At 43.1% G+C, this 18972-nt stretch overlaps 1 protein-coding gene across 2 annotated transcripts in view; it reads left to right on the top strand.

Moving 5' to 3' along the window:
- PLCB1 (phospholipase C beta 1) overlaps positions 1–18972 on the top strand; it is a 325489-nt gene that overhangs the window by 79088 nt on the left and 227429 nt on the right. For both annotated transcript variants that reach the window (XM_084203396.1, XM_084203397.1), the window contains exon 3: positions 11482–11550. In XM_084203396.1, the coding sequence (XP_084059522.1) occupies positions 11482–11550 (69 nt within the window). The remainder of the gene's footprint in view (positions 1–11481; positions 11551–18972) is intronic.

The following is an 18972-nucleotide window of genomic DNA, read 5'->3' on the forward strand; positions in this document are numbered from 1 at the left end:
TGAGGCAATTATTAGAGATGAGGAACAGGCCTGACTCTAACAGACCACAGGTGTAGCCAATGAGAAGAAGAGTGCCATAAAAGAGTGGGGGGGGTTGGGAGGGGAACTGGAGTCAGCTGGCTCCTGCAAGAAGAAGGAAGAGTCAGTGCTTGGAGGAGCTGCCTATGAGGGACATCAAGGAGGTATGAAACTCTTGCAATGTGGAACCTTTGCAATATAATGACATCATTTCCCTTTTGTGTTTTGAGAATAACAGCATCTGTCTATATTCTGGGTTTTTAAGTTCATTGTGTGTGAAAGGAGATGTTTCAGTAGCTTCTCCAAACTTGGCTGTATTTTCACAGATGTTGTAGTCACAACCTTACTGAATGTTGAAATCCAAAGGTATTTTTCCAAGCAGGAAGGCATTAGATCTTCCCACATGCGAGAGGTAGCTGGTATTTTAGAGCACACATGAAACATTTCCCAAAGCATTCCTGACTCCCATTCATCTCTTTTGCTAGGATGTGCCTTATTTGAGAAATTGCAGCTTCATTTGAGGAAATTGGTGAAATCACCTTGGCTGCTACATTAAGAATAATAACAACCAACCCACCCCAGCCCAGGCAATCATCCAGAAGGATTATTTCATGCTGAGTAGTTCAAGTCTGGAAAAGAACCGCAGAGCTGACATCCAGGTCATGTCAGGGAGGGCACTGGAGGAGGGAGACTGTTTTTCTGGCAAAATGAGACACAAATGGATTCAAATCCGTGTGTCTGGGTGTTAAATGCCCCTCAGGCTTGCAGGTGGGTGTGCCATGAAAAATGCCCTTGAGGTTTTTAAAAATTGTGCATCACAGAGGTTTGGGGGACCTGCAAAGTATTTGGGTCCTCTCCTTCTTTTGCATTTCCCTGCCAGGACTGAGTCCTTCAATACTTTCTTCAAGTCGTGTTTCAGTCACCTTCAAGAACATGAACTTCCTTTTGCAAAGTCAAGAAGTCTTGGTGTGCTGCTGCTGGGGGAAAGGTACTTGGAATAATTATGCTCCAGAGAACAGAACTGAGAACATTTCTGGGGGAGAAAACAGCAACTGCAGTCAAATGAGCTGCTAAATAAAGAACCATCATTAGACAGTCGGGCTAACCTTGGGTTTGCTGCCTTGCTTTTAGTTCCACATAGTAGGAGAAAATATAAACAGGAAATAGCCAGAGAGTGCCCTGATAGGAGAGGAAAATATCTTCTCATGTCTTCTTGTATCTGTGCTGCCAACAAGACACAGTTAGCAAAAAATCCCCGGCTTGTAACAGCCCCAAAGTGTTGGATTCAGGCAAGGAATAAAATGCCAAGTTGGGAGTATGCTGAGTGTAATGCAACTATTGGCACGCTTCAGGTGTAGGCTGAAGTGAGTCCCTGTTCAGAAAAGTGTGTTCTTCAGTTTGATGAAGGATAGGAAGAGCTAATCATCCATCTTTACAGGGTTTTTGCTGAATTACAGCTTGGTTCTGTTCTGTGTACGTGCCTTTGATGCTCAGAGCAGCTGGCTCCTGCTGGAGAGGAGAGAGTAGCTGGTAATTGAGGCTTGAGTGTGGTGTAGGGCAAAATATTTTGGGAAACGTGGCTTGGCAAGAATTCAAGGTCTTCCAACAAGTTGCCATTGACTTCATCTCTGTTGTGTTTGCAGAATGACCCGTATTTCCTCACTCACTGTAAATTCCAGTTTTAGGCACAGCTGCCAAGACAAAAGGTATCTGAGGCATGCGCATGCAAATACTTAAATAAAAGTAAATTTACAGCTCTAGCTAGAGATTTATAAAATAATGGTGAAGAATATTATGCATTCAGATTAATAGCAGATGAATGTAAATTAAATCTGTAGTGATTCACCCACTGATTCTGGTCTGGGGATTCTTTTTTTTTCTTTCTTTGCTTTGATTTTGAAGATGCACTTATCCATAAACCCTGAGAGCATGCAAAAATAATAATGATTACAGCTTGTAAAGAATAAATTAGCAAGAAATTCTTACTCCCTTCGAATTAATTCCCTAATAAACACTGAACAAATAACTGTTTTAAACTCACTTATATTTACAAGGTAAACAGCAAATGGAGGCAATAAAGGAAATTAAAGTGTGGCAGCAGCAGGTGAAGTGAAAAGGGGCTGTGGGAGGATGGAGTGAGAGTTTGTGCCTCAGTACAGGGAGGAGAACATGGAAAATTGCTGCCCAGCTCCTGCACTAGGGACTGTGTATTTAGAAGAAGCAAAATAGGATTTCCCTCAGAACAAAGCAGTGCTTCCTCAGAGAGCTGTTGTGCCCTCACCTGCAGGTTTCTCATCTCTCTGGTGTGTGTGGACAGCTTCAGCTGATGCTGTTTGTGTGCTTCATCCTCCCTCAGAACAGCAAACAGCCGAGGATCTGGCTGAGAAAAGCTTTTCCCTCTATGTGTACAGCTTCTGCTGCCTTTTTCTGAGGTTCATCTAAGGAGCCTGGAAGTAGAAATCTCCCCTCGAATTATTGGAGTATCAACACTTGCCAGATAGGTCACTTACAATTTAGCATTTAATGAATTAGTCTCTGAACTATCCAGTGGTAGCTTTGCAGATAAAGCTGCCTGGTGGTTGGAGTGGTGAGAATGCAAAGATTTAGCTGTAAATAATACAGTTCCTTTAGACCACTACTGTAGAAAAACATTTTCTGTGCTCTGTGTCTATGTATATTGTGTAATGCATGTATTAGTATTCCGAAACACATCTCAAACCCCTTTTTAAAAGTGATTTTTGCTTTCAAATTTTCTGAAGAAAAAAAAGTCCTAATTTTGCCCACACTTATTAGAATCCATATAACTCAGTTCTTATTTCTTTCTAGATTGAATAGCTCCTCTTCCTCTCAGCTGATTACACAATGCATGCATTTATGGACAATAATCATCGCCCTCTTAGCTGTTTGGTGGAAGCCAAGCTCTCTGAGTTTCTTCTAACAAGAGCCTCCACTGGGTTCTGTGATCACTTTTGGAACCTTCTCCGTAGCTCCTTCAGGTTAAATGTACCCACAGAGTACTGGTGGCCAGAGTTTGGGATGATGACTTGCCAGTCCTAGCTCGTGTCATTAATCAAAATTCAGGCAGAGAAGATGTTCAAAGCTTCCTGTGCGAAGGAAAAAGAAAAAATAGAAGTTTAGGTATGATCTGACCAGCAAGCTCATGCTGTCTTTTATTTTTTTGTTGTTTTACCTTCATGTGATGAATACTCCTTTCATCATCTCCTCCAAAGCTTTGCCTATCAGGCTAACGTGCATACAGCTGCTGGGGTTATTTCTCCTCCCTTTTCTGAAATTGTAGGACCTTTAGGTTCTTCTCAGTCTCCAGGTTTTGCAGGTTTTCAGCAGTTGTTGTTCGTGCTCAAGCAGCATGTTATAGCTGAAGTCTCCGGTTGGAATGGTGCCTGGGCTGTGGATTTTCCAGTTAAGTAACACATGCCAGGGCTGTAGCTAGAGGAGCTGGCAGGGATGTACATTCTGCTTCCATGCAGTTTTTAGCTGATTCTCTTTATCCATGCATGGAAGTGGCAGGCCTGTAAGTAGGACATGGATTGCTGTGTTTGTGCCTTAACATTAAAACTCCCTGTGTTATGTGGAGAGCAGAGAAACTCCAAGGTCCTAACCTCCCCACTGTGTTACATTTAGGTCTGGAAAAGGCATTTATTGTTTTAATACAGACAAGCCAAACGCTCTGTGCTGTTGACATGAATGTGCAGTCTTCAAACCCCTCCACAAAACTCAACTAGTCAGAAGGAGAACTACTCCAGAGCAGTGCAGTTCTGCCAAAAACACCCTCACCTGCTGAAGTAGCTTCTAAAATCAAACAGCCAGAGCCATTAATTTGTTGATATCTGCTTAGATGCCTCCAGCTTATGCTGCATGCATTAAAAAAGGGCTCTTCTAAAGTTCAAAAGCCTTGACTCTCAGTCTTGGAAAAAAGCTTTCGTTGATGGACAGATTTTCCTGAGGAGGAGCTGCACTGTCAGGTGTGGTAGAGCAAGAGTTGTGCAGTGGTTTTCCATGTGGGGTGAAAGTCTCTGCTCCTGCTGTTCACTGTTTGGGGCACTCTGTTGAAAATAATACATTTTTCTTGCTTCAAAGGAAAAACCATAATCTCTGCGTAGTCTGTGATCCCCTGTCAGTGGGAAATAATGGCATGAGAACATCACCCCCAAAATATGATAGATCCCTTCTTGGGCAGGCCTTTAATCATCATAATCATACATGTTTTGAGTTGTGATTTGAAAGAAAAAAAATTCTTAACAGAAATATTGGGGTTTTTTGTTTTTTTAATGTACTGCTTAAACTTCAATTCACTGTACTCTTCCCTGTGACTCTAAAGCTACAAATTGCCAGGTTATTCTCAGTTATGTGAATAAAAATCAGTCAAGTACCATTATGGGGGCTGCCTACAAGGTGCTTTTGTACTTTCTTCTGGAGCAGGTCCTCCCCCAGCTCTTTTAATTTTTGAATATGGCTGCACTTCATGAATTCCCCTTTTGCTCTTGTTCTTCCCTGCCTGTGTGAGTGGGATGGGCAGGGGTGTGAGAGCAATTTTAGCAGATCCAAACCAGGTCCAACCAGCTACATTCGAGGTGTTCCTGTCCGTACAATTCCCACTGCATGCTGCAGCAAACCCAAGTTATTTGGATGAGAAGGTTCTGGGTTTGAGTGTTCTTGTGGTGGAGCCTTTCCTGGAAAGGGAGAGCACTGGCACAGGCAGCAATGGGAAAAGGAGATGCCATGTTCATGAAGGATGTGGGATTAGGATAGGGGGTACTTCTCCAGCTTTGCCATTGCTTTCCTCTGTCCTGCTGGGGATCACCTCACAAACCCATTGCTCTTTCATTCACTGATTGTCTTGTGTGTTTAGGCTCTAAGAGTAAGGGTTGTGGCTTGGTTTTTTGAAGTATGTACTGACACTCTCACTGATGGGGAAGTGTTTTTATATACCAAGCTGAGCTTATACCCTATCAGCACTGGTGACTTTGGACTGAAATGTAGCATCAGTTGGCAGAGACTGATGAATGGCTGAAGTCTTACCTGGTATGGCAATTTCCTCTTTTTCCAGAGCTCTGCTTCTAACACCTGGGATGATGGCTGATCAGAGCATGCTGAGTCTTCCCTGTGTCCTTTGCCTATTAGTGATGGTCAGTTTGCTGGGATGAAGGCAGGCAGCAAATCTTTACTGTGTTCTTCTGCTTCCTGTTTCTTTGCGCTCAGATTTGTATTGTTAAATCTCTGTGCCTGTTTCTAGGCTGCTCAGCCACAGCATCTGTAAATCCAAGTAAATGAAATTTTCCTTTGATGAAGCAGCAAAGAACTCTATGCATAGCTGCAGAAGAATTGTTTCGCTTTCATTATTAAAAGGGCACTTAGCATGAAAATTCCCTCTCATTTTTGTCCTAATAGCTCAATGTTTTATGCTTTATATAAACCGTAGATCATTTCCCCTGTACTAGAAAATATTGCTGTTCTTACAACTCCAGGGATACATTGAGAGACTCTGTGTTATTAAGATAGCTAAAACTTTTTGGTTTGTGGCTTGTTTTTCCAGAGGAATGCTTCCTATGGGGCCTTGCAGGAGGGATGTCATGCAACTCTGCTTGGAGGTTCTTCCTAAAGTGCCAGGAAACCTTTCACGGTGTTAGAGCTCATTCCCAGAGCAATTGAGTCAAATACTAAATGCTGGTTCTTGCCTTGCTGAGGTCCCCAAGTCTTTTGGAATTAAGAATTGGTGACCACCCAGTAAAGATTAGCACAAGTTCAAATTTACAGATAGTGTGTTTTGGGTAGTAAGAAATCATTATGTTCTCATTCTGTTCAAGTGGTTTTTTTGGAAAAATTTCTGTTCTCTGTGCTACCAAGCCCTGTGGTTCTGCCATTGTTCAGAAAGGCTAGTCCAGACCTAGAGAACCATGGGTTTAAAGCAGGGTTTAAAGCTATCCCTTCTTGTTTTCCAAGCTGCTGTTCTGTGTAAGAGGAGCACATCTCTGTTCTTGCTCCCAATTCTGTCATTTCCTGCCTCGAGGGATGTCCCTTGTCACCCTCAGGGGGATGTCCCCTGCCACTGCAGCTAACAGAACAGTGCCTCCCCAACTCCACGGGGAGCTGCTGATGACAGACAGTCCCCTCTTCTGGGCCCTCCTCTCTGGGGCTTTGGAAATTCCCCGGAGTGTGTGGTGAACTGGAATGGGCCTGATGTGGATGAGGCTATGGGGGTTTTCTGCCAGTGCTCGTTGGCCTGAAAGGAAAAGCCTGAAAAGCTTGGATTCTGACTGGAGTAGTGGAGGCAGCAGTGTTTGCTGTGTTTCCCCTCATGAACAGCTGTGCCTCTCACCCAAATTTTCATTTCATGTGCCAGGGTGGTGGATTTGTTTTGGGCTTTGGATTTTGTAATAGATGTTTAGAATGCAGAGAATTCAGAAGCCACTTTAACCAAGTTAAAATTTCACGTGTTTAATTGATCCTTGAGATGTCAGTGGCTACTCTAGGACTCAGAGCTTTTGTTCCATCATTTGAGTGCCTTGCTGCTGCTTTGTCCAGCACCTGCAAGGAGCTAGAAGGAGGTCTGGTTGCTTTAGGCAGGTTGGCAAGTTTAGCATTAAAACCATAATTTTAAATTTTTTTCTTTGAGAAGATTGTGTGGGATGGTAACAAAGTACTTTGAATTTGTGAAGGATAACTGTGCAGCAAAAGACTTTGGTGTTGTTGAGGAGAGTTTTCCTGTTGATGTGAGGTGTACGTGCTGCTCTGCTGCTGCCTTATTGACACAGCCCATCATTTTGATGCCCAATAATTGAATTGTGTGCTGCCAGGAGGAAGCATGGAGACAGCTTCTTCAGGGACTGTCTCTCTCTAGTGGGATGCAGCTTATGAATTATATAATGGCACTTTTGGGGAAGCACAGCACTAACTTAGCACAGCTCCAATTACAGTCATTGACAACCTTGCTGTTCCTACTTGTAGCTGTCGGTGCTGGTTTCTGTTAAATCAGTCTCACCAGTCCTCCATGATTTCCCTTTGGGATGAGGAGACAAATTGCTGTGTTTCATTCACTTTATTCTCATTGATGATAAAGAAAAATAGGTATGTTCTGAGCAGGGGAATGATACGTGACATCCCCTAGTTCTGCAAGCACCCTTTTGGAACTGGAACTGTTCAATCCCACTGTGGAGAAATTCATCCTGGAGTTTGAGTGTGGCTGATGGATCACTGTCTAAATCCCTGAAACCTGAGCGAGGTGTATTCCAGAAGTGGCTGTAAATTGATAAATTTCTATACCTATTTACCTGAGGTAGTTTAGCATAGCTTGTCATTTCTTTGTAACTTGTAAATTCTTCACATGAGGGTGGTTAGACACTGCAGTGGGCTGCCCAGGGAGGTGGTGGAGTCACCATCCCTGCAGGTGCTTCGGGAAGGACTGGACAGAGCACTTGGTGCCATGGCGGCATTTGGTCAAAGGTTGGACTCGGTGATCTCAGAGGTCTTCTCCAACTGAAATGATTCTTTGATTCTGTAATTGCTCCCCATCAGATTCAAGTATTGCTCTTAATGTTTTCTTTCTGACATATTGTTTGGACAGTAGTCATGTGGTCTTATTTAAAATATCATTTTTAAAATGCTGAGTAAAATAAATATAGCACAGAACTGCATACATTTTTTTCTTCCAGATATTCAGTGCTTTCATGTTCAGAGAATGATAAAACAGAGTCTTTCAATATTAAAGCAGTATTTCATTTTGATTAGCTATTCCCAATAGAAAGTGTTGTTTGACTCTCTGTTTGAAGTTTGTTTCAGCAAATTGGCTTTGCCCCTTTGAAAACTTTGACCAGATGTTGCCATCCAGTAGCAATAAATGGTGCTTGTTTAGAAAACCATCTTAGTTTTCCGAAGTTTATTTTGCTAATGGTGTATGCAGCAAAATTTGAAGGCAGTCTTGTGTCTTCTAGTAGACTGACTGGTAAGAAGAACCAGAAGAATTAGATAAGCTTTTAGGTGCACTATTTCTTCTTCAGATTTTGGACTGTAGCCACAGGTTTTCCAGCTAAGTGGAGAATGGGCTTACAGAGTTTAATTGGTTAGACCTTCTCTCTAAGTGGCACTGGCTGAGAGCTGTGCCATACACTGGGAAAAAAGAACATCCAGCCAGAAGGGACATGAAAACAGAGGTTGAACAGTTGAGGTCAGAGCAATACACCACTCCTGAGCCACAATGAGTGCTTGCAGAAGAGTGGAATTATTTTTGTGAGGGATGTCTAGAAAGCAATTGGCTCTCTGGACTAACCCATGCAGCTGTTGCAATGCACACCTGCTCTTGCTGGGTCTCCTTGACACAGTTCTGGGAGGTTCTGTAGTTGATCCTGCTATCAGCCTGCCCTGCTGCTGCTGGCTTTCCAGGAGAGCTCTCCAGTGGTATCCAGGAGAATTCCTGCTTTGGAGCTGGGGTTATGTCACAAGCACGTTCCCAAGGCACCATGACTCAGTTGGCATCATTTTGGGCAGTTTAAAATAGAAGTGAGCCAGATCCTCAGCTGGTATAAATTGGTGTTGTTATATTAAATTCAGATGGGCCTAATTACAAGTGCTCAAGCAGACACTGAGGGTTGCACAATCCATTGCTTTTGTGAGTGTGTGCTCACCCATAAAAGTGAGATTGCACAATGCAGCCCTCTCTGAATGCTCCTCTGTCTCGGCTGCTAATTGAAAACAAACATGGTAGGATTAGTAACTGCTGCAGATTTTTTACATCATGAATGATTGGAGGGATCTACCACTTGCATTAAGAGATGTTACTCTCTTGCAGGGTTAAGTCCCAGCAGCAATGACTGGAGGTCTCTAAACAGGGAAAAGTTGGACTTGCATTTTTCTTTCCCCTCCATGTGCTATGGCTTCCATGCCCCCTGCCACACAGAGTGCATTTCCAAGCCTGGCTGGAGGAAGTCATTAACAAAACTCCTGTTTATTTAGGTGGAGGAGGGCTTGGGCTGTTTTGCTGCACAGGAAACGGGGCATTTCTTTGGCCACTGCTCAAGGGTATTTTCCTTTTACAAAAATCCCCCCGTGTTTTCCAATAGGGAAATCGGAAATTGTATTTCCTCGGACTTGCAAGGAACTGATCTCTGCCCTCTTAATTAGCTATTTAAAAGATGAAAGCAAGTGCCTGGGGTGAGGGAATTCCAGGAGGTTTCTTTGAACCAAAGTACTAAGAAATGGCCCATTATGAATTTTGATTTATCCCAGCCCCACTGAACACTGCCTGCAGAGGCACTGCCATGGATGCAGGTCCTGCTCTCATCTGTTTATATTAAATGATGATGTCAAATGGGGATAGAAAGGATTCTGGGGATAGAATTACAAACCCTGTGTCCTCTGCCAGAGAGGTAACAGGGCAGGAAGGCCATGAGGTGCATGCTCAGGGATGAGCCTTTCCCACAGCCCTGGCGGCTGGGCTGAACCAGGTAGCGCCACAAAATCCACTTTTCCCTTACTCTTAGACTGCCCTTGTCAGCTCTTGGATCCTCCGGTGGTCACATATAATGCACATGGATTGGTGGCATGCAGGCAGCTTGAAAGCAGTAGTCAAAACTCCAAACCAACCCTATGCCTGCTCATCCTCCTCCATCTGGGAGGATGCAGACCTGGGCAGGGCTGTTCAGGTCCTTGGGAGTGCTGCTCATTGCCTTTTCCTTTTTGTCTGTTTTTAATGTGTGCTATTCCACTTAAAAGGGTCTTTTCGTGTTTGTGTTACGGGAGGTCTAGTTGCACTTTTGTGACTAAATTACTAATTGTGTTAGCTGTTCTTCTTTTTTTGAAAAACCAAAATACCAGACAAATAAAAAAACCCATTTGAAATTCACACTGTGTGGCTCAGCATCTCTGTGATCTGTAAGATCCATTTTTCTTCAGCATATTTAATTTCCCTCATGTGTTTGCTGTTAAAGCCTTTCTTTTTAGTGCTCCTTAGTCCTTTCAGTTGGGGAAATCTGATTTTTATGATCTGCATGTGCCTGGAGCTTCTGTGGAACATTTCACCATGGGCTTGAGACCACTTTGGTGTGTTGTAAATATAACCACTGGGTGTTGTAAATATAACTACTGTTTCCCACCTGAGTTCTTGCTCCAAGTGTGATAAACTCATATGTAGGTCTGCCATATTCCATAGTTTTCATTCCTGCCAGGATCTTAATCACCATGTGGATTACCTCAAAGTTAAAAGGACTCAAAGCCCTCCAGTGCAATTGGGAATTGTTTTTATTTAAAGTTTCACCTGCACTGTCAGAAGAGTGCTTGTGTCCATATGCTCTGAGTATTGGCAGAGTTTGGGTTATTTCCACCTTTTATCTCCCTGCTTCTTTCTAATCTCTGCAAGTTTTGATATGCTGGTTCTCTTTCAGGCAAGTGAGAGCAAAAAACAACTATCTCAAAAGTGCCAGTTTCCTCTAAACAGACTCCATGAAGAGGGAGGAAAAGTGTTCATGGAGCTCAGCAAGTCCTAGAAGAGAAGGGAATTGGGATTGCTAGGAGGGACAGAGGGAAATGTGATGAATGTACAGTCACGTGAAAATTTGTTGGTACAGTTTGTCTTAGTAGAAAACAAAGATCTGCAAGAGCTGAGCAGGAATGGGTTCCTTAAAACAAAAAGCAAATCAAAATCTCAAGTAACCCTTGGCAAAATAACATGTCCATCAATTTTTTTTCCTTTTCTCCTTGGAATTGAAAAGAAAAGGAGTAGTGGCTTTGTCCAGCACAAAGATTTCAAGTTCCCTGCACAGCAGTGCAGTTACTACTCTGTAAGGCTGAAATGCTTGGAAGTGGCGTGGCTCTCCCTGCAGTGTGGTCACACTCCGGCTGCAGCACTTGGATTGCTCCAGCATCCATCCTCCTTCCAAATGCCCAAATCAGGGAAAGGGGATTCTTCATATTACTTGTGTGTAGGGGAGGGCAAGAATTTGCCCAGCAGAAGCTGTCATGATGTGCCAGATTTGTTGTAGCACGCAAGATATGAAATGCCTGTCAAAAAGTGCATGTGTCTTACTGAGCAGCAGTCACTAAAATTGTTGAACCTTGTTATCATTACAGATAAAACACTTCTTGGGGTTTATGAGCACTTTTCAAAGTGCTCTGGCAATAATAAAGCAGGTTTTCTATTGCAGAGGCAGGGTGTTCTGTTTGTGACACTGCCTTTTGTCACACTGTGACAAGCATCAAAATGCTAAAACTGTATTAAAGGGATTAAACAAAAGCACAGCAGCTGCTGTTCAGCAATCCAGGAAATCAGCTTGGCTCTTATGGCTTCTATATAACCTATATATCCTAGGAGAGCTGCACAGTGTTGCTGTTGGAATTGCCTGGGTGCACCTGAGCTCTTCTAGAAGCTGATCTCCATTTGGACAAACAGATGTGGGAAGTGGGACACTAATAACACAATGTAATAATTACTTGTGTTGCAATTTTTCCTTCTAGGAGACTGAGCTGCTGGATATCAGCCTTGTCAAAGATGCCAGATGTGGAAAACATGCCAGAGCTCCCAAGGTAGGAATTCTTGCTGTGTGCTTTCTTGTCACATTGATCACCTGGATGAAAAAGAATGGGAATTATACGCAAGAATTGAAAAGAAGAAAAAATGTTCCCACAGCTGAAAAGAAGTGTTTTGCCTTTTCTTTGTTTAATACTGTTTCTGTTGAGAAGTGTTGGGATTGTTGAGCTTTTGTCTTTGGATTCTGTGTGTAAAATCCATCTGGAAGCTCTGCTGGCAGCACAGGAGCAAAAATCCTGGTTTGTCAAGGTACACTTACACGAGTTCTTGGCTTCCTGGTGGCAAGGAGCTGATATTTGTTTGAGTCCATGTTGTATTTTGTGCTGGTGATTTTCCTCTTTCAGTGCCTCCTGAGGCCAAGAAGGAGGATTTGGGATTTTTTTTTAAACTGCTATCAGAGAGGTCGGGATATCAGCTCCCTTTGGGTTTGCCCTGGTGTATTGTGCACTCATTTACAGTCTCTACAGACAGTAGGCTGTAGATATAAGTTCTCTCTGGTGTTTTTGTTCGGGCAGACACAGCACATGAGAGGAAAAGCCCAAGCACTCAGCTCTGGAAGCAAGAGAGTGCCTCAGAGAATCCCAGGAGTGCTAGGAAAAAAATGAAATCTCCCAGGGACTGGAAAGTTTGGCCTTGCTCCTGCTTAGCCCTGATTGAACGGACCAAAAGAATGTTTCTCCCACTCTCATCTTGGGGGAGGAATATTCCGGGGTCTGGATGACCTCTCTTCCTTGCAGCCCTGGGCCCAGGCACAGCCCCAGGGGCTGCTCAGCCCCCTGAGGGCCAGTAGGAATGGGAAAGGTTGTTTTTCTGTGCCAGAAAGCAGTTGTAGTTATCTCTGAACAGACTATTCATATTTGGCTTTCAAAGCTCTCCATGTAGTGCTGGCAGCATTTTAAAGGCTGAGTTATAATTGAAATGCAACAGAAGTACTTTATGACATCCACATTAATACCAAATGAGTTCACCATGATTAATAGTTCTATGATGAATAGCAATAAAGTATTAACAATGTCTAGAACATTATTTTAAAATGCTACCTGCTTTACAGAGGACATTCATGTTCTTCTAACAAAATGTTTTTAGCTAAAATTTATGCATAGCTATTGCCGTGGTGACTTTTATTTATTGGGTTACATAAAGGCTGGTTTTGTTGGAGCACGTTTCAGATCTGACAGCAGTGGCATTAAACGAAGGGTAGGAGAAAATCCCGGCTCTCGGGGTGGTGAAATGCACCACCTGTGTGAATGAGCTTGCTTTTTGTCAGTGATTGTGTGTGGGCAGCAGCCAAACAGGGCCTGGGCTGGCTGTGGGTGGCATCTTGCAGATGGTGCGGACTGAAAGGCTGCTCCGGGGCCATCGGGGCCAGCTGTGCCCTGATCCTGTGGCAGGGCTGAGCAGAGGAGCAGAGCCCCATGTGGGTCACTGCCACTGAGGAGCTAAAGCTCAGCTTTTAGCAGGCTTGCCTCCGAGGCAGGTAGTGGCAGCAGGGATTGCACAGAGGTTTCAGTAAAACTCCTGGGATTTTGGCTGAAGAGTTCTGGGAATGGAGGGTACTCACCAAAGCTTTTCAGGGGCTTTTTTCCACAGCTCTGCTTCCAGGTGGGAGCACCCCCTGCTTCTACTGTAAACCACGAGACTGAAGTGATTTTCTCTACATCACTCCTTCTGCTCATGGTTTTGTACAACTTTTATATTAGGGGACTTCTGCCAGTTTATGCAAATTTTTAAATCTCTCTTCAGAATTCTAAGGGTAGATTTCACCCATGGGTTGTCATTACAAACTTAATGGGAATCTTTAAACCTCATTTGGTGTATTTCTGATCTACTGCTGCTTTTTGATAGAAATAAGTGTCTTTTTTAATAAGCCTTGACTTCTCCATTAAATAAAGAGTAATTCCTTTTTATTTTTATAGTAAGCTAAGTTTCAGTGTCCATAGCTTCACTCACAGTAAGTTATCAGAAGGTGTGAAGTGTGCTGCCACACAAGGCCACTAGCAAGAAAGGATTTTAATGGACTGTAGGCAGTCCTGGTTTCCAAAAGTCAGTCTGTTCTCCTGCTGCATTCAGCACTGCCATGAGTATTCTTCATTTCTGCAAAAGGACTGAGAAGCACAAAGGGTTTTACTGTTTCTCTTTTTTTTTGGTTGATAATTCAGTTTTCATAGTGTTTTTCCATAAGTCCAGTCCCATATGTTTTGTGGTTGTTCTTGCATGGTTTTTGCATCTTCCTGGGTTTCTCATCCAGCTGGTCTGGTTGCTTTCTCCATTCCCTCAATGTTTAGCCTCAAAGGTTCCCTTGAAGGCACAGAAATGCAGCTCTCACCCTGCAGTCCTTACATCAATGTAGCACAAGCAAGGAGCTGAGAACACATTTTTGGGTGCTGCAGTGAATGTGTGCCTGCCCCTGAGCAGTGCTCAGGAGGGCAGGAGCTGGGGTTTCTAAGGATGTAGAAGAGAGTTTTTAGTGGGTACCAAGGCACTTGATGCTCAGGAGATTAAAAGCAGTCTACTGAAATGACCCTGAGATCCTGAGAAGCTCCAGCATCGTCTTCTTTTTGCACATTGTCAGAGATGGCTCCTTCTGTCTTCAGCTGCTATTTTCAGAAACAGTAACAAAGTTTTCCATCTCAATGCAATATACATGCAAAGGATGATTCCTTGGTAGAAAGGCAAAATCTCAGGCAGCACAGAGCACTGCAGCAGAGCTCTACATGAGGAAAAAATTAAAGTCATGTTCTGATGGGAACAAGAAAAGACATATTAATTGTGTATGTTAGGAAGAAACGCCTCCATTCAAAGTAAAATGACATTTATAAAGAAGTGAGGGAATTATAAAGTGGTTATCAGGACTTTGCTTTTTAAGTTTGTATTAGAATCAGGTAGGAAAGGGAGCAAGAGGAATTTTGGGAGCAGGAGAAAATCACTTGTTGCGATGAAGCAGTGTTTTATTTCCCTTTATTTGCACGTTACCTGGTAATACCCTCTCAAGCTCTGGTTTGATGTGCAATCTGAGGCATCTTTTCCCTTGCAAAGTTCAGTGACGTCTGCAAAATCAAAAAGCACAAAATGTGCTTTTGTACTAGGAGACATAGGAATAGCTATGAATATTCACATGCCTTCTGGAAAGCATGGAAGTGTCTCTCAAAAGAGTGTCCGTGCTCTTTAAAGGGAGCTGCAGCTAAAAATGTCAGGCACCAGTAAATACTGAGAAATGAATGGTCAGGTGGTGAAAATTTGGCAGCTGCAAACATGCTTACAGGACTAGGGAAGTCACACTTTTTTCCATCTTGTATTTACTTTAGCCAATAACAGTTTCTATGGAAACTGAAATCTTAAGCAACTATATGTGTTTTTACTAGCGAGAAGAACTATCAGGATTAGTTGACAGGGAGAAGGAAATAACTCCATGGTAAATGCTCATATTGAAAACTTCTGATGCATTTGATCAGTATGTTTTCCCTTAGCATCCTGTTTTCCCTCATAAATCATTCAGCAGGAAATGAATTTCTTTAAATAACATATACTGTGAAACCTGTAGGAGATGAAATTATGAATGATAGAATCACTCTCATGCCAAGATGTGTTTAGAGAGTAATCCCCAATTTTAAAAAATCTCGTGGCTCCCCCGCCCCAAGTTTTCTCACTTTAACAAGCAGGCTCTACAGAGAAAAATAATTCACATGCCTGAATGTCAGAAGTTTGCCAAGGCTCCAACTGCTATTTTAATATCAGCACCAGCCTCTCTGTATTTGGTAGCTTTTCTTGAAATGCTCAAGCGAGATGATTTTGGACCGATCTCAGCTGTAATCCAAAAGCTGCTGTGGAAGGTTTGCTGGCTTCTAACACATCCATAGAGGAAAAGCAGCATTTCCTGAACTAGGGGGGCTCAGGAACTAAAAGGAAAACTAGCAAGGAAAGTCTAAATCATTGTTTAACTGAAAATCAGGTGATTTTTGGGGGAAATGAGGATGTGCAAGTCCATTTGAGTTGTCAGAGCTCTCCGGACCGCGGTGTTTGCCTCGGCTGCTGTGCACCCCATGGCACTGACTGGGAGCCAGTAGGACTGACAGTGGTGCAGGGACATTGATGTCGTGTTTGGTGACACCCTGATCAGACTGCCTGTGTGAAATGGCAGATGATTTGGGTTTTTTCCTTTCTGTGCTCTCGGTCCATTCCCTGGAAAAGCCAGCTGTGTCCATGGCTGGCACAGGACAGCAGCACACCTGCTGCCCTCCGCAGCGCCAGCTTCTGTCACCCTGCTCAGAATGTCTCAATTCTGTCTCAAATGCTGCTGTTGCTGTTATTTTTGTCTGCTGATAGAAACGCACGCTGCTTTCCCTTCAACAACCTCGATGCTAAATTAGAAAATGTAAATTATGCCGAAGCAGTGTTCTATTTCTGCCAAAAAGAAATAAAAATGGAATGTGCACGCAGCTCACCTTCTTCCCACTCACCTTGGGGATAACAGCGACAGCCACAAACATCCGCCCCAAATGTTTGTTCTTTTACATAACTGCTTTTTTTTCATAATGATTGAGTTACAGAAACTGTCTAGGTTGAGTTTTACTTTATTAAGAAAGGTTAAGATGAATTTCTTTGTGTGATATTTGGGTAGTGCTCAGGTGGAAATGGAAGTGATTTGAATGTTGCCAGGAGTGTGGGAGCTGTGGGCCCTGAGAGTGAGGGGGCTTTTCCTTGGACCCTCCAATGGCCCAAATTGGTGATTTTATTCACAGCCTCTAATGCTTGGGGAACTGGGGCCTTTTCAGCAGCATGTCATTCACTGTGTAACTTAGCTCTGTCTGGCCAGCTCATTGAAATCACTATTTACTAACATTCAGACCACGGCAGAAATCATGGGGTTTTTCCCAAGGCTTTCACTATGAAACACTTCCAGAAAGAAGTAATTTTATTTTTGTCCCTGCTTGCTTACTGTTTCAGTTAGCTTTCTGAGCTGGTTGCTTTTATACTTTTCTTCGTTGTATTTATAAAGCCTTCCTCTTTTATTTGTTTGCCCAAGTTTGCAGTGCAAAGCCTGTAATAAGAAATTCCATATTTTAAGAAGCACAGAGGCATCTTACCACTGTAATTCTAAAACTTGACATTTAAATTTGAAAAGGTAGGCCCTGCTCAATTAAATATGTGATATTTGGGTTCCTGAAAACACTAGAAATTATTGCTAAAGCTGTGCTTTAAATGCTGCTGCTGCTTTTGGATAAACCTGTGTACATGCACAATTTTTTTTTTCCTCTGCCCATTTTGGTTTGAGCAGTGGTGCTGCCAGTGATCCAGGACAGGGATGTCTCACTCCTGCTTTCCCAGCTCATGATGCTAATGAGCTGAGGGTGCAGCATGTCCAGCCACGGCTGTCACAAACCCCCACGCCCTGTCACTCGGGATAAACCTCACCTGACTCTGACAAATGGCATTTTTGCAGCAGCTGGCACAACATTTAAAAATTGGTGGGATGACAAAGTCATTTTGGAGGCACTTTTAACAGTGCTAAGATGTTGAAATGATCCATTTCCAATATTATCTGTTACCTTGCAGATCCATGTGTTACCTTTTGACTTGCACCAAGATCACAAAGTCTTGGGAAGGCACAGCCCTAGTGCAATACTAATGCAAAAACTAATAAATAAAATGTTGCTATCTGTAAAAATAAGGAATGCTCCATTTAGCCTGTCATGAACACTCAGTCTGGAAAGAATTTCAGAATTTTTCACTGGAAAATGTAAAGGCACTCAATAACTGAGCCATGCTACTCTTTGCTTCAGAGCCATAATCTCCACCTAGAAATATTTCATGAATATTAAAGTACATATTTTAGCAGCAGTGTGGAGAGATCTGGTGGCAGTGCAATACCCTCGAGCTTCAAATGGAGGATCAACAGGCTCAAGTGAAAATGTCACAGCAGATGCATCTTTCTGCAACTGTTTAGAACAAATGATTAAAATTTTCCTGCTTTATTGGAAACCAGCTTGGTGATTTGTCATTACATCCCTTAGCTTGTAAACAGCCCTTTGGAGAAAGCTGTCAGGTTTTTAATTAGTTGCAAAGGTTTGATATGCTTGTTATCATCTGCATATAAATGGAGTTTTAGGGATCTCCTGATGCAGCTGTGAGGCTTTTTGGTCTGTGTGTGTCCCAAGGCATGGCTGTGCCACTGGGATGCCCCAGCTGCACCAGACACCTTGTAGGGACACAGGTGTCCTGCAAAGAGACCTCGACCAGTGTTACTGGCAAACATTTTGTTAGGAATATAAGAGCAGGACCGAAAATTCAGCTCCAGGTAAGGCAGTGAATGGGAGCAAATGAAAATAGCCAGGGGCTCATGTGAAGTGCAAAGCAGCAGCAAACCATGGATTTCCAGGGGAGCGATATCAATATTTTCATGTTAAATCCATTCTTCCAAAGCATCAGGCAGAAAGGAGACTTGTTTCTTTTGCTTTGTCTGCTGTGGATGTGCAAGAACGTGGGCAAGTGCAACCAAATATCTGCCTGGGGTTTTTAATACAGTAGCTTATTTCTGAAACCAAACCAAACAAAGCTCCCTTCCTATTTAATTATAAGTAGGATTATGCTACCAAGTAAGGCTTACGAATATTTCGTTTTTAAATAAGTCCTGGGCAGTATTTGTGTGGTGATAACAAAAAACCTTACAGCTGTATTGAGTGTGAGTTGCTTGTCTGTGACTGTCTCAGCTCTGTCACCTCACAAACTAATCCTAGTTAAATAAACAAAATTATCAGCTGTTGCCACTGGGGAGTTCGGACACTCTGCCACTCCTGGGCTGGTAATGAGCCATCTGCAGGGATGTTCCTGCAAAATGGATGGCACAGGGAAGCAAAATGGTTCTCTGCAGGCCAGAGCAACAAGAATATTTTCTGAGGGCCAGAAGTTGGCTAATGCATTTTCCCATCCTTTGTGATTCACAAGAACAAAGTGCAGTGAATTCCTGGTGAAAACTGCTGTGCGTTAAGACTGATACACAGCTATACCTGGTTTAGGAAGGTTTTCCTTTCTGTGGAGAGCACTGTGGGTTGAGTCTTTCCAAAGAGAAGCATTTCTGCAGCTACAGACTGGAGGAGTAGAAGCTGCACAGCTGCCCCTCGCTGTGGCTGACCTGCACTAGCACTGCACAGAGACAGAAGGAGGAGCAGTTTCTGCATCTGGATCTTCTTCTCTGTGGTTCATAGCATTGGTAGTGTCCAATACCCTCCTTAAGTTGGCTTTAGATGGCAAAAGTCAGGTCTTTGGTGAGAAAGGCTGACCTGTAGAGAAATCTTGTTTGCGAATGTGATTCTTGGTGAGCAGAAACCATTTTAGGGGCTGGGTAAGAAAGCAGGTGAATTAACATTGCCCAAACCTAGCCACTCTTGAGGATGAGCTTGCCTTCATACCCCTCAGGTGTA

Source organism: Fringilla coelebs (genome assembly GCF_963513975.1).
Source record: "Fringilla coelebs genome assembly, chromosome: 3".
In the NCBI taxonomy this organism is placed as follows: Eukaryota; Metazoa; Chordata; class Aves; order Passeriformes; family Fringillidae; genus Fringilla; species Fringilla coelebs.